The 16,105-nt window shown below is 51.4% G+C and overlaps 1 protein-coding gene across 5 annotated transcripts in view; it reads right to left on the reverse strand.

Moving 5' to 3' along the window:
* The window catches only part of LOC139226835 (protein kinase C alpha type), a 542,945-nt gene that overhangs the window by 218,885 nt on the left and 307,955 nt on the right, over positions 1-16,105 (reverse strand). For all 5 annotated transcript variants that reach the window (XM_070857892.1, XM_070857891.1, XM_070857893.1 and 2 more), the window contains exon 5: positions 1,142-1,273. In XM_070857892.1, the coding sequence (XP_070713993.1) occupies positions 1,142-1,273 (132 nt within the window). The remainder of the gene's footprint in view (positions 1-1,141; positions 1,274-16,105) is intronic.

The following is a 16,105-nucleotide window of genomic DNA, read 5'->3' on the forward strand; positions in this document are numbered from 1 at the left end:
AGACCCCTGTGAACACAGACCTTGCTGTACGCCAGCAATCACCTGAAGGGCGGCCGTCCGTGAGGAAAATACACCGTACTCAGAAACCCAAGAACAAAGCAAAATGTGACCATCAAACCGCAGTGGATTCCGCATCTGCCCAATTCTTTAAAACCGATATTTTATGATTATGGGGGACTAGGAGTTTTTTTTGCACTGGTTGAGTCCAGTTTGGTAAAGGAAGAAAATGAGAAAGGCAACATCCAGAGCTGCCACAGTGCACACTCGAACATCTCGGGCCCACGTTCTCAGTGGTTTCTACGTCACCATTTGGCAGGCCTGCTCATAATGACGGTTGAGGTATGTAAGTTTGGCCATCAAAGGATTGCAACATGGTAGGATATTGCCATACTTTATGCAATTAAAAAAAGGTCACATGATTTACTCTGTCTCATGCAGTGTAAAGCAGAACTCCAAATCACAGAGGCATTTAAGAGGCAGCTAGAAAGGCACATGAGGGAGAAAGGAATAGAAGGATGTGCTGATAGGGCTGATGAAGGAGGCTCATGTGGTGCAGAAACTCCACATAGACCAGCTGGGCCGGAATGGTCTGTAGATTCTATGTGATACCGAGTACAGAAGTTTCATAGAACTGAAGCTTCTATGCAGAATGATCGCTTGGAGTCTGGGGGATACGGAACTGTCGGCACCAGGAAGGCCTGAGGTTCAGGCCCCGAGGTTCAGGCCCCGAGGTTCAGGCCCCGAGGTTCAGGCCCCGATGTTCAGGCTCTGAGGTTCAGGCCCTGAGCCTGAGGTTCAGGCCCTGAGGTTTGGCCCCGAGGTTCAGGCCCCGAGGTTCAGGCTCTGAGGTTCAGGCCCTGAGGTTCAGGCCCTGAGGTTAGGCCCCGAGGTTCAGGCTCCGAGGTTCAGGCCCCGAGGTTCAGGCCCCGAGGTTCAGGCCCTGAGCCTGAGGTTCAGGCCCTGAGGTTCAGGCCCTGGTCTATGCTGAGTCTACAGGTGCTGAGTTGCCACAATTGGCCTCCCTCAGCTCGGAGGGGGCGAAGTTTCATTTCAGAGGTGGTTTTGTGCTTCGCTCCAGCTAATCTGGGACCCTCTCCGTGAAGCGCTGCTGGTTCCCATGCCGATGCAGTGAGGAGCTTACCTGCGACGTGAAGCAGGTTGTCACTGGCGACCTGCACTTTCAGGAATATCCTGCCCCTCCTCTCCGTGTGGTCCGTTCCACACATGCTGGGCACGTTTATCACACATTTCTTGTGTACGTTGAGGTCACAGGCTGTGGAGCAGAAAGTTACCCGCATTTCAAAAATGGTCCTTCCAACCTGCAACATTCACTGCCCCGAAATATTGAAAAGGGGGCTTCCGAAATACAATCTTTGTTTGTGGGAAGGGAAGAGGGATCAGAAAGGGACGAGGGAAACTGGAGGGATAGGGAATGGGAAGGGAAGAAACAGAAATGGACTGGGAACTGGAAGAGGGAACAGGAATGATATGTTTATTGAAAATGAACATGTAACTCCCCCAGTACATGGACCGCGAGTGTGGAACTGAGCCTTGGAGACCAGGATGGTTCCAATTCCTGTCCCCAGACTGCGCCGAGTTTGCTGATCTCAGTTGCTAGAAATGGTCCACACGCTTCATGGGCTGGGGCACTGGTTGGGGGAGGGGAGAAATCAGCCACATTTACAGCTGCTGATCGCTCGTCAATGACTCGTGCTTAAAAGGTGCACGTGCGGACATCCAATCAGGATGTGATGCCTTTCATAGCCAAATAGGCTGTTGGCAGTCACTAGCCACTAGGGGGCGGTACTAGGGGAGATGACCGGCAACTGGTGAAATGGAGCTCAGCATGGTCAGTCCCTCAGGAGGGCAGGGAATACGTCTACAATGAGTGCTGTTCAAAATGGACTTGTACATTTACATCTAACGTCAGATTAACCGAGCGAGACTAATGGAGGGAAAGAAACATCAATCCTGCCGCTCCTTTCAAGTGTGGTGTTGATAGTTTGAATCTCAGCACTGCCAACTCTGAGCTGCAGTAATGAGCTGCTTATCCTCAATATATAAATATATATATATTCTTCGAATAACTTGATGTGATCCAAGCCTCAAATTACATTCCTGCAAAGTGGCAGCTGACATGGGATCTACTTGACTGAGATTGTACACTGGGGAATCACATCGAGGAGACTGGCCAGTGAACGGGATTTGCGAGCTGGGTTGTGACACACCTGGGTCTGTTTTTACACAAGCAGCTTTGGTGCATTTCCCCCTCAACATCACGTTAACTCCACGAATGTGTGTTTCAGTCCGGGCCCTGTCATTACCAACGCGATGGTTCTCATCGAAATGTCATTAAGTTACGAGACTTCATTGGGTGAGCTGCGGCTCAACAAAATTTGCATTTCGGCATCAAGATGTTTATCTTCATATCTCAAGAACGTAATTTATGATCGGGAAAGAACATTTTCCAATTCAGTTCCTGGCCTCCCAACAATCAGAGGAATGGAGTAAAACAGTCAACTGTTTACGAGCTCAGTGTCAGAGAGAGGGCACAGCAAATCACCACACTTCTAGCCGGCGCTAGGGGTATGTGTATGTGTGAGATACTGGAGGGGTGTGTGTGTGTGTGTGTGTGTGACACTGAGAGGGAAGTGTGTGTGTGATACCGAGAGGGGAGTGCGTGTGAGATACCGAGAGGGGGGTGCGTGTGAGATACTGAGAGGGGAGTGCGTGTGAGATACTGAGAGGGGAGTGCGTGTGAGATACTGAGAGGGGAGTGTGAGATACTGAGAGGGGAGTGTGTGATACTGAGAGGGGAGTGTGTGAGATACTGAGAGGAGAGTGTGTGAGATACTGAGAGGGGAGTGTGTGAGATACTGAGAGGGGTGTGTGAGATACTGAGAGGGGTGTGTGATACTGAGAGGGCTGTGAGAGATACTGAGAGGGGAGTGTGTGAGATACTGAGTGGGGAGTATGTGAGATACTGAGGGGGGTGTGTGATACTGAGAGGGGTGTGTGAGATACTGAGAGGGGTGTGTGTGATACTGAGAGAGGAGTGTGAGATACTGAGAGGGGAGTGTGAGATACTGAGAGGGGAGTGTGAGATACTGAGAGGGGAGTGTGAGATACTGAGAGGGGAGTGTGTGATACTGAGAGGGATGTGTGAGATACTGAGAGGGGAGTGTGAGATACTGAGAGGGGTGGGTGTGTGTGTGAGATACTGAGAGGGGAGTGTGATACTGAGAGGGGAGTGTGTGATACTGAGAGGGGTGTGTGTGATACTGAGAGGGGTGTGTGTGTGAGATACTGAGAGGGGAGTGTGTTTGTGATACTAAGAGGGGAGTGTGTGTGTGATACTGAGAGGGGTGTGTGTGTGATACTGAGAGGGGAGTGTGTGTGAGATACTGAGAGGGGAGTGTGTGTGAGATACTGAGAGGGGAGTGTGATACTGAGAGGGGAGTGTGTGATACTGAGAGGGGTGTGTGTGATACTGAGAGGGGTGTGTGTGTGAGATACTGAGAGGGGAGTGTGTTTGTGATACTAAGAGGGGAGTGTGTGTGTGATACTGAGAGGGGTGTGTGTGTGATACTGAGAGGGGAGTGTGTGTGAGATACTGAGAGGGGAGTGTGTGTGAGATACTGAGAGGGGTGTGTGTGATACTGAGAGGGGTGTGTGTGATACTGAGAGGGGAGTGTGTGTGTGATACTGAGAGGGGTGTGTGAGATACTGAGAGCTGAATGTATGTGATACTGAGAGGGGAGTGTGTGAGATACTGAGAGGGGAGTGTGAGATCCTGAGAGGGGAGTGTGAGATCCTGAGAGGGGTGTATGTGTGAGATACTGAGAGGGGTGTATGTGTGAGGTACTGAGAGGGGTGTATGTGTGAGATACTGAGAGGGGTGTGTGATATACTGAGAGGGGAGCGTGTGATACTGAGAGGGGTGCGTGTGATACTGAGAGGGGTGCGTGTGATACTGAGAGGGGTGCGTGTGATACTGAGAGGGGTGCGTGTGATACTGAGAGGGGTGCGTGTGATACTGAGAGGGGTGTGTGTGATACTGAGAGGGGTGTGTGTGATACTGAGAGGGGTGTGTGTGATACTGAGAGGGGTGTGTGTGATACTGAGAGGGGTGTGTGTGATACTGAGAGGGGAGTGTGAGATACTGAGAGGCGTCTGTGTGAGATTCTGAGAGGGGTGTGTGTGTGATACTGAGAGGGGTGTGTGAGATACTGAGAGTGGAGTGTGTGTGAGATACTGAGATGGGTGTGTGTGATACTGAGAGAGGTGCGTGTGATACTGAGAGTGGTGTGTGTGATACTGAGAGGGGTGTGTGAGATACTGAGAGGGGAGTGTATGTGTGATACTGAGAGGGGAGTGTGTGTGTGATACTGAGAGGTGAGTGTGAGATACTGAGAGGGGTGTGTGTGTGATAGTGAGAGAGGTGTGTGTGATACTGAGAGGGGTGTGTGTGATACTGAGAGGGGAGTGTGTGTGTGATACTGAGAGGGGAGTGTGTGTGCGATACTGAGAGGGGAGTGTGAGATACTGAGAGGGGAGTGTGAGATACTGAGAGGCGTGTGTGAGATACTGAGAGGGGAGTGTGTGTGTGATACTGAGAGGGGTGTGTGTGACACTGAGAGGAGTGTGTGTGTGTGATACTGAGAGGAGTGTGTGTGTGATACTGAGAGGGGAGCGTGTGTGAGATACTGAGAGGGGTGTGTGTTTGTGTGTGATCCTGAGAGGTGTGTGTGAGATACTGAGAGGGGTTTGTGAGATACTGAGAGGGATGTGTGAGATACTGAGAGGGGGGGGTGAGATACTGAGAGGGGGGGGTGAGATATGGAGAGGGGGGGGTGAGATATGGAGAGGGGGGGATGTGTGATACTGAGAGGAATGTGTGTGTGATACTGAGAGGAGTGTGTGTGTGATACTGACAGGAGTGTGTGTGTGTGATACTGAGAGGAGTGTGTGTGTGATACTGAGAGGGGAGTGTGAGATACTGAGAGGGCTGTGTGATACTGAGAGGAGTGTGTAATACTGAGAAAGGTGTGTGTGTGTGATACTGAGAGTGGTGTGTGATACTGAGAGAGGTGTGTGATACTGAGAGGGGAGTGTGTGTGAGATACTGAGAGGACAGTGTGTGTGAGATACTGAGAGGGGAGTGTGTGTGAGATACTGAGAGGGGAGTGCGAGATACTGAGAGGGGAGTGTCAGATACTGAGAGGGGAGTGTCAGATACTGAGAGGGGAGTGTCAGATACTGAGAGGGGAGTGTGTGTGAGATACTGAGAGTGGAGTGTGTGATACTCAGAGGGGTGTGTGTGATACTCAAAGGGGTGTGTGTGATACTCAGAGGGGTGTGTGAGATAACAAGAGGGGTGTGTGTGATAACAAGAGGGGTGTGTGTGATAACAAGAGGGTTGTGTGTGATAACAAGAGGGGAGTGTGAGATACTGAGAGGGGAGTGTGAGATACTGAGAGGGGAGTGTGTGATACTGAGAGGGGAGTGTGTGATACTGAGAGGGGAGTGTGTATGAGATCCTGAGAGGGGAGTGTGAGATACTGAGAGGGGAGTGTGTGATACTGAGAGGGGAGTGTGTGATACTAAGAGGGGAGTGTGTGTGAGATCCTGAGAGGGGAGTGTGAGATACTGAAAGAGGAGTGTGAGATACTGAGAGGGGAGTGTGAGATACTGAGAGGGGAGTGTGTGATACTGAGAGGGGACTGTGAGATACTGAGAGGGGACTGTGAGATACTGAGAGGGATGTGTGTGATACTGAGAGGGGAGTGTGAGATACTGAGAGGGGAGTGTGTGTGAGATACTGAGAGGGGAGTGTGAGATACTGAGAGGGGGGGGTGTGAGATATGGAGAGAGGGGTGTGAGATACTGAGAGGAGGGGGTGTGTGATACTGAGAGGAATGTGTGTGTGATACTGACAGGAGTGTGTGTGTGATACTGAGAGGGGTGTGTGAGATACTGAGAGTGGAGTGTGTGTGAGATACTGAGATGGGTGTGTGTGTGTGATACTGAGAGAGGTGCATGTGATACTGAGAGGGGTTTGTGTGATACTGAGAGGGGTGTGTGAGATACTGAGAGGGGAGTGTGTGTGTGATACTGAGAGGGGAGTGTGTGTGTGATACTGAGAGGTGAGTGTGAGATACTGAGAGGGGTGTGTGTGTGATACTGAGAGAGGTGTGTGTGATACTGAGAGGGGTGTGTGTGATACTGAGAGGGGAGTGTGTGTGTGATACTGAGAGGGGAGTGTGTGTGAGATACTGAGAGGGGAGTGTGTGTGCGATACTGAGAGGGGAGTGTGAGATACTGAGAGGGGAGTGTGAGATACTGAGAGGGGAGTGTGAGATACTGAGAGGGGAGTGTGAGATAGAGAGGGGAGTGTGAGATACTGAGAGGGGAGTGTGAGATACTGAGAGGGGAGTGTGAGATACTGAGAGGGGAGTGTGTGTGAGATATTGAGAGGGCAGTGTGTGTGAGATACTGAGAGGGGAGTGTGAGATACTGAGAGGCGTGTGTGAGATACTGAGAGGGCAGTGTGTGTGAGATACTGAGAGGGGAGTGTGTGTGTGACACTGAGAGGGGTGTGTGAGATACTGAGAGGGGTGTGTGAGATACTGAGGGGGGAATGTGAGATAGAGAGGGGAGTGTGAGATACTGAGAGGGGAGTGTGAGATACTGAGAGGGGAGTGTGTGTGAGATACTGAGAGGGGAGTGTGTGTGAGATATTGAGAGGGCAGTGTGTGTGAGATACTGAGAGGGGAGTGTGAGATACTGAGAGGCGTGTGTGAGATACTGAGAGGGCAGTGTGTGTGAGATACTGAGAGGGGAGTGTGTGTGTGATACTGAGAGGGGTGTGTGAGATACTGAGAGTGGTGTGTGAGATACTGAGAGGGGAGTGTGAGATACTGAGAGGGGAGTGTGAGATACTGAGAGGGGAATGTGAGATAGAGAGGGGAGTGTGAGATACTGAGAGGGGAGTGTGAGATACTGAGAGGGGAGTGTGAGATACTGAGAGGGGAGTGTGTGTGAGATATTGAGAGGGCAGTGTGTGTGAGATACTGAGAGGGGAGTGTGAGATACTGAGAGGCGTGTGTGAGATACTGAGAGGGCAGTGTGTGTGAGATACTGAGAGGGGAGTGTGTGTGTGATACTGAGAGGGGTGTGTGAGATACTGAGAGGGGAGTGTGAGATACTGAGAGGGGAATGTGAGATAGAGAGGGGAGTGTGAGATACTGAGAGGGGAGTGTGAGATACTGAGAGGGGAGTGTGTGTGAGATACTGAGAGGGGAGTGTGTGTGAGATATTGAGAGGGCAGTGTGTGTGAGATACTGAGAGGGGAGTGTGAGATACTGAGAGGCGTGTGTGAGATACTGAGAGGGCAGTGTGTGTGAGATACTGAGAGGGGAGTGTGTGTGTGATACTGAGAGGGGTGTGTGAGATACTGAGAGGGGGGGGTGAGATACTGAGAGTGGTGTGTGAGATACTGAGAGGGGGGGATGAGATATGGAGAGGGGGGTGTGAGATACTGAGAGGAGAGGGTATGTGATACTGAGAGGAATGTGTGTGTGATACTGAGAGAAGTGTGTGTGTGATACTGACAGGAGTGTGTGTGTGATACTGAGAGGAGTGTGTGTGTGATACTGAGAGGGGTGTGTGAGATACTGAGAGTGGAGTGTGTGTGAGATACTGAGATGGGTGTGTGTGTGTGATACTGAGAGAGGTGCGTGTGATACTGACAGGAGTGTGTGTGTGATACTGAGAGGGGTGTGTGAGATACTGAGAGTGGAGTGTGTGTGAGATACTGAGATGGGTGTGTGTGTGTGATACTGAGAGGGGTGTGTGAGATACTGAGAGGGGTGTGTGAGATACTGAGGGGGGAGTGTGTGTGTGATACTGAGAGGGGAGTGTGTGTGAGATACTGAGAGGGGTGTGTGTGTGTGTGTGATCCTGAGAGGTGTGTGTGTGTGTGATACTGAGAGGGGTGTGTGAGATACTGAGAGGGGAGTGTGAGATACTGAGAGGGGAGTGTGAGATACTGAGAGGGGAGTGTGAGATACTGAGAGGGGAGTGTGAGATACTGAGAGGGGAGTGTGAGATACTGAGAGGGGAGTGTGTGATACTGAGAGGGGAGTGTGTATGAGATCCTGAGAGGGGAGTGTGAGATACTGAGAGGGGAGTGTGTGATACTGAGAGGGGAGTGTGTGATACTAAGAGGGGAGTGTGTGTGAGATCCTGAGAGGGGAGTGTGAGATACTGAAAGGGGAGTGAGATACTGAGAGGGGAGTGTGAGATACTGAGAGGGGAGTGTGTGATACTGAGAGGGGACTGTGAGATACTGAGAGGGGACTGTGAGATACTGAGAGGGGACTGTGAGATACTGAGAGGGATGTGTGTGATACTGAGAGGGGAGTGTGAGATACTGAGAGGGGAGTGTGTGTGAGATACTGAGAGGGGAGTGTGTGTGTGATACTGAGAGAGGTGCGTGTGATACTGAGAGGGGTGTGTGATACTGAGAGGGGTGTGTGAGATACTGAGAGTGGTGTGTGAGATACTGAGAGGGGGGGGTGAGATATGGAGAGGGGCGTGTGAGATACTGAGAGGAGGGGGTGTGTGATACTGAGAGGAATGTGTGTGTGATACTGAGAGGAGTGTGTGTGTGATACTGACAGGAGTGTGTGTGTGATACTGAGAGGGGTGTGTGAGATACTGAGAGTGGAGTGTGTGTGAGATACTGAGATGGGTGTGTGTGTGTGATACTGAGAGAGGTGCGTGTGATACTGAGAGGGGTGTGTGTGATACTGAGAGGGGTGTGTGAGATACTGAGAGGGGAGTGTGTGTGTGATACTGAGAGGGGAGTGTGTGTGTGATACTGAGAGGTGAGTGTGAGATACTGAGAGGTGAGTGTGAGATACTGAGAGGGGTGTGTGTGTGATACTGAGAGAGGTGTGTGTGATACTGAGAGGGGTGTGTGTGATACTGAGAGGGGAGTGTGTGTGTGATACTGAGAGGTGAGTGTGTGTGAGATACTGAGAGGGGAGTGTGTGTGCGATACTGAGAGGGGAGTGTGAGATACTGAGAGGGGAGTGTGAGATACTGAGAGGGGAGTGTGAGATAGAGAGGGGAGTGTGAGATACTGAGAGGGGAGTGTGAGATACTGAGAGGGGAGTGTGTGTGAGATACTGAGAGGGGAGTGTGAGATACTGAGAGGGGAGTGTGTGTGAGATACTGAGAGGGGAGTGTGTGTGAGATATTGAGAGGGGAGTGTGTGTGAGATACTGAGAGGGGAGTGTGAGATACTGAGAGGCATGTGTGAGATACTGAGAGGGCAGTGTGTGTGAGATACTGAGAGGGGAGTGTGTGTGTGATACTGAGAGGGGTGTATGAGATACTGAGAGGGGTGTGTGAGATACTGAGGGGGGAGTGTGTGTGTGATACTGAGAGGGGAGTGTGTGTGAGATACTGAGAGGGGTGTGTGTGTGTGTGATCCTGAGAGGTGTGTGTGTGTGTGATCCTGAGAGAGGTGTGTGAGATACTGAGAGGGGGGGTGAGATACTGAGAGTGGTGTGTGAGATACTGAGAGGGGGGGGTGAGATATGGAGAGGGGGGTGTGAGATACTGAGAGGAGGGGATGTGTGATACTGAGAGGAATGTGTGTGTGATACTGAGAGGAGTGTGTGTGTGATACTGAGAGGGGTGTGTGAGATACTGAGAGGGGAGTGTGTGTGTGATACTGAGAGGGGAGTGTGTGTGTGATACTGAGAGGTGAGTGTGAGATACTGATAGGTGAGTGTGAGATACTGAGAAGGGTTTGTGTGTGATACTGAGAGAGGTGTGTGTGATACTGAGAGGGGTGTGTGTGATACTGAGAGGGGAGTGTGTGTGTGATACTGAGAGGAGTGTGTGTGTGTGATACTGAGAGGAGTGTGTGTATGATACTGAGAGGGGAGTGTGTGTGAGATACTGAGAGGGGTGTGTGTGTGTGTGTGTGTGTTCCTGAGAGGTGTGTGTGAGATACTGAGAGGGGTGTGTGAGATACTGAGAGGGATGTGTGAGATATTGAGAGGGGGGGGTGAGATACTGAGAGGGGAGTGTGTGATACTGAGAGGGGAGTGTGTGATACTGAGAGGGGAGTGTGTGTGAGATACTGAGAGGGGAGTGTGAGATACTGAGAGGGGAGTGTGTGATACTGAGAGGGGAGTGTGTGATACTGAGAGGGGAGTGTGTGTGAGATCCTGAGAGGGGAGTGTGAGATCCTGAGAGGGGAGTGTGAGATACTGAGAGGGGAGTGTGAGATACTGAGAGGGGAGTGTGAGATACTGAGAGGGGAGTGTGTGATACTGAGAGGGGACTGTGATATACTGAGAGGGATGTGTGTGATACTGAGAGGGGAGTGTGAGATACTGAGAGGGGAGTGTGTGTGAGATACTGAGAGGGGAGTGTGTGATACTGAGAGGGGAGTGTGAGATACTGAGAGGGGAGTGTGAGATACTGAGAGGGAAGTGTGAGATACTGAGAAGGGAGTGTGAGATACTGAGAGGGGAGTGTGTGTGTGATACTGAGAGGGGTGTGTGAGATACTGAGAGGGGTGTGTGAGATACTGAGAGGGGTGTGTGAGATACTGAGGGGGGAGTGTGTGTGAGATACTGAGAGGGGTGTGTGTGTGTGTGATCCTGAGAGGTGTGTGTGTGTGTGATCCTGAGAGAGGTGTGTGAGATACTGAGAGGGGGGGTGAGATACTGAGAGTGGTGTGTGAGATACTGAGAGGGGGGGGTGAGATATGGAGAGGGGGGTGTGAGATACTGAGAGGAGGGGGTGTGTGATACTGAGAGGAATGTGTGTGTGATACTGAGAGGAGTGTGTGTGATACTGACAGGAGTGTGTGTGTGATACTGAGAGGGGTGTGTGAGATACTGACAGGAGTGTGTGTGTGATACTGAGAGGGGTGTGTGAGATACTGAGATGGGTGTGTGTGTGTGATACTGAGATGGGTGTGTGTGTGTGATACTGAGAGAGGGGCGTGTGATACTGAGAGGGGTGTGTGTGATACTGAGAGGGGTGTGTGAGATACTGAGAGGGGAGTGTGTGTGTGATACTGAGAGGTGAGTGAGAGATACTGAGAGGTGAGTGTGAGATACTGAGAGGGGTGTGTGTGTGATACTGAGAGAGGTGTGTGTGTGTGATACTGAGAGGAGTGTGTGTGCGTGATACTGAGAGGGGAGTGTGTGTGAGATACTGAGAGGGGAGTGTGTGTGTGTGTGTGTGTTCCTGAGAGGTGTGTGTGAGATACTGAGAGGGGTGTGTGAGATACTGAGAGGGATGTGTGAGATACTGAGAGGGAGGGGTGAGATACTGAGAGGGGGGGGGGTGAGATATTGAGAGGGGGTGTGAGATATGGAGAGGGGGGTGTGAGATACTGAGAGGAGGGGGTGTGTGATACTGAGAGGAGTGTGTGTGTGATACTGAGAGGGGACTGTGAGATACTGAGAGGGATGTGTGTGATACTGAGAGGGGAGTGTGTGTGAGATACTGAGAGGGGAGTGTGTGATACTGAGAGGGGAGTGTGAGATACTGAGAGGGGAGTGTGAGATACTGAGAGGGAAGTGTGAGATACTGAGAGGGGAGTGTGAGATACTGAGAGGGGAGTGTGAGATACTGAGAGGGGAGTGTGAGATACTGAGAGGGGAGTGTGTGTGAGATATTGAGAGGGGAGTGTGTGTGAGATATTGAGAGGGGAGTGTGTGTGAGATACTGAGAGGGGAGTGTGAGATACTGAGAGGCGTGTGTGAGATACTGAGAGGGCAGTGTGTGTGAGATACTGAGAGGGGAGTGTGTGTGTGATACTGAGAGGGGTGTGTGAGATACTGAGGGGGGGAGTGTGTGTGTGATACTGAGAGGGGAGTGTGTGTGAGATACTGAGAGGGGTGTGTGTGTGATCCTGAGAGGTGTGTGTGTGTGTGATCCTGAGAGAGGTGTGTGAGATACTGAGAGGGGGGGTGAGATACTGAGAGTGGTGTGTGAGATACTGAGAGGGGGGGGGTGAGATATGGAGAGGGGGGTGTGAGATACTGAGAGGAGGGGGTGTGTGATACTGAGAGGAATGTGTGTGTGATACTGAGAGGAGTGTGTGTGATACTGACAGGAGTGTGTGTGTGATACTGAGAGGGGTGTGTGAGATACTGAGAGTGGAGTGTGTGTGAGATACTGAGATGGGTGTGTGTGTGTGATACTGAGAGAGGGGCGTGTGATACTGAGAGGGGTGTGTGTGATACTGAGAGGGGTGTGTGAGATACTGAGAGGGGAGTGTGTGTGTGATACTGAGAGGGGAGTGTGTGTGTGATACTGAGAGGTGAGTGAGAGATACTGAGAGGGGTGTGTGTGTGATACTGAGAGAGGTGTGTGTGATACTGAGAGGGGTGTGTGTGATACTGAGAGGGGAGTGTGTGTATGATACTGAGAGGGGAGTGTGTGTGTGATACTGAGAGGGGAGTGTGTGTGTGATACTGAGAGGTGAGTGAGAGATACTGAGAGGTGAGTGTGAGATACTGAGAGGGGTGTGTGTGTGATACTGAGAGAGGTGTGTGAGATACTGAGAGGGGTGTGTGAGATACTGAGAGGGGAGTGTGAGATACTGAGAGGGCAGTGTGTGTGAGATACCGAGAGGGGAGTGTGTGTGAGATACTGAGAGGGGAGTGTGTGTGTGATACTGAGAGGAGTGTGTGTGCGTGATACTGAGAGGGGAGTGTGTGTGAGATACTGAGAGGGGAGTGTGTGTGTGTGTGTGATCCTGAGAGGTGTGTGTGTGTGTGATCCTGAGAGAGGTGTGTGAGATACTGAGAGGGGGGGTGAGATACTGAGAGTGGTGTGTGAGATACTGAGAGGGGGGGGTGAGATATGGAGAGGGGGGGGTGAGATACTGAGAGGAGGGGGTGTGTGATACTGAGAGGAATGTGTGTGTGATACTGAGAGGAATGTGTGTGTGATACTGAGAGGAGTGTGTGTGATACTGACAGGAGTGTGTGTGTGATACTGAGAGGGGTGTGTGAGATACTGAGAGTGGAGTGTGTGTGAGATACTGAGATGGGTGTGTGTGTGTGATACTGAGAGAGGGGCGTGTGATACTGAGAGGGGTGTGTGTGATACTGAGAGGGGTGTGTGAGATACTGAGAGGGGAGTGTGTGTGTGATACTGAGAGGGGAGTGTGTGTGTGATACTGAGAGGGGAGTGAGAGATACTGAGAGGGGTGTGTGTGTGATACTGAGAGAGGTGTGTGTGATACTGAGAGGGGTGTGTGTGATACTGAGAGGGGAGTGTGTGTATGATACTGAGAGGGGAGTGTGTGTGTGATACTGAGAGGGGAGTGTGTGTGTGATACTGAGAGGTGAGTGAGAGATACTGAGAGGTGAGTGTGAGATACTGAGAGGGGTGTGTGTGTGATACTGAGAGAGGTGTGTGAGATACTGAGAGGGGTGTGTGAGATACTGAGAGGGCAGTGTGAGATACTGAGAGGGCAGTGTGTGTGAGATACTGAGAGGGGAGTGTGTGTGAGATACTGAGAGGGGAGTGTGTGTGTGATACTGAGAGGAGTGTGTGTGCGTGATACTGAGAGGGGAGTGTGTGTGAGATACTGAGAGGGGAGTGTGTGTGTGTGTGTGTTCCTGAGAGGTGTGTGTGAGATACTGAGAGGGGTGTGTGAGATACTGAGAGAGATGTGTGAGATACTGAGAGGGAGGGGTGAGATACTGAGAGGGAGGGGTGAGATACTGAGAGGGAGGGGTGAGATACTGAGAGGGGGGGGTGAGATATGGAGAGGGGGATGTGAGATACTGAGAGGAGGGGTTGTGTGATACTGAGAGGAGTGTGTGTGTGATACTGAGAGGAGTGTGTGTGATACTGACAGGAGTGTGTGTGTGTGACACTGAGAGGAGTGTGTGTGTGATACTGAGAGGGGAGTGTGTGTGAGATACTGAGAGAGGTGTGTGTGTGTGTGTGTGAGATACTGAGGGGGGAGTGTGAGATACTGAGAGGGGAGTGTGTGTGAAATACTGAGAGTGGAGTGTGAGATACCGAGAGGGGAGTGTGAGATACTGAGAGGGGAGTGTGAGATACTGAGAGGGGAGTGTGAGATACTGAGAGGGGAGTGTGAGATACTGAGAGGGGAGTGTGAGATACTGAGAGGGGAGTGTGAGATACTGAGAGGGGAGTGTGAGATACTGAGAGGGGAGTGTGAGATACTGAGAGGGGAGTGTGAGATACTGAGAGGGGAGTGTGAGATACTGAGAGGGGAGTGTGAGATACTGAGAGGGGAGTGTGAGATACTGAGAGGGGTGTGTGTGATACTGAGAGGGGTGTGTGTGATACTGAGAGGGGTGTGTGTGATACTGGGAGGTGTGTGTGTGATACTGAGAGGGGTGTGTGTGTGTGATACTGAGAGGGGAGTGTGAGATACTGAGAGGGCTGTGTGATACTGAGAGGAGTGTGTAATACTGAGAAAGGTATGTGTGTGTGATACTGAGAGGGGTGTGTGATACTGAGAGGGCAGTGTGTGTGAGATACTGAGAGGGGAGTGTGTGTGTGATACTGAGAGGGGTGTGTGTGTGTGTGATCCTGAGAGGTGTGTGTGTGTGATACTGAGAGGGGAGTGTGTGTGAGATACTGGGAGGGGTGTGTGTGTGTGTGTGTGTTCCTGAGAGGTGTGTGTGAGATACTGAGAGGGGTGTGTGAGATACTGAGAGGGATGTGTGAGATATTGAGAGGGGGGGGTGAGATACTGAGAGGGGAGTGTGTGATACTGAGAGGGGAGTGTGTGATACTGAGAGGGGAGTGTGTGTGAGATACTGAGAGGGGAGTGTGAGATACTGAGAGGGGAGTGTGTGATACTGAGAGGGGAGTGTGTGATACTGAGAGGGGAGTGTGTGTGAGATCCTGAGAGGGGAGTGTGAGATCCTGAGAGGGGAGTGTGAGATACTGAGAGGGGAGTGTGAGATACTGAGAGGGGAGTGTGAGATACTGAGAGGGGAGTGTGTGATACTGAGAGGGGAGTGTGAGATACTGAGAGGGGAGTGTGAGATACTGAGAGGGGAGTGTGAGATACTGAGAGGGGTGTGTGTGATACTGAGAGGGGTGTGTGTGATACTGAGAGGGGTGTGTGTGATACTGGGAGGTGTGTGTGTGATACTGAGAGGGGTGTGTGTGTGTGATACTGAGAGGGGAGTGTGAGATACTGAGAGGGCTGTGTGATACTGAGAGGAGTGTGTAATACTGAGAAAGGTATGTGTGTGTGATACTGAGAGGGGTGTGTGATACTGAGAGGGCAGTGTGTGTGAGATACTGAGAGGGGAGTGTGTGTGTGATACTGAGAGGGGTGTGTGTGTGTGTGATCCTGAGAGGTGTGTGTGTGTGATACTGAGAGGGGAGTGTGTGTGAGATACTGAGAGGGGTGTGTGTGTGTGTGTGTGTTCCTGAGAGGTGTGTGTGAGATACTGAGAGGGGTGTGTGAGATACTGAGAGGGATGTGTGAGATATTGAGAGGGGGGGGTGAGATACTGAGAGGGGAGTGTGTGATACTGAGAGGGGAGTGTGTGATACTGAGAGGGGAGTGTGTGTGAGATACTGAGAGGGGAGTGTGAGATACTGAGAGGGGAGTGTGTGATACTGAGAGGGGAGTGTGTGATACTGAGAGGGGAGTGTGTGTGAGATCCTGAGAGGGGAGTGTGAGATCCTGAGAGGGGAGTGTGAGATACTGAGAGGGGAGTGTGAGATACTGAGAGGGGAGTGTGAGATACTGAGAGGGGAGTGTGTGATACTGAGAGGGGACTGTGATATACTGAGAGGGATGTGTGTGATACTGAGAGGGGAGTGTGAGATACTGAGAGGGGAGTGTGAGATACTGAGAGGGGAGTGTGTGTGAGATACTGAGAGGGGAGTGTGTGATACTGAGAGGGGAGTGTGAGATACTGAGAGGGGAGTGTGAGATACTGAGAGGGAAGTGTGAGATACTGAGAGGGGAGTGTGAGATACTGAGAGGGGAGTGTGTGTGAGATATTGAGAGGGGAGTGTGTGTGAGATACTGAGAAGGGAGTGTGAGATACTG

Source organism: Pristiophorus japonicus, chromosome 16 (genome assembly GCF_044704955.1).
Source record: "Pristiophorus japonicus isolate sPriJap1 chromosome 16, sPriJap1.hap1, whole genome shotgun sequence".
NCBI lineage: Eukaryota > Metazoa > Chordata > Chondrichthyes > Pristiophoridae > Pristiophorus > Pristiophorus japonicus.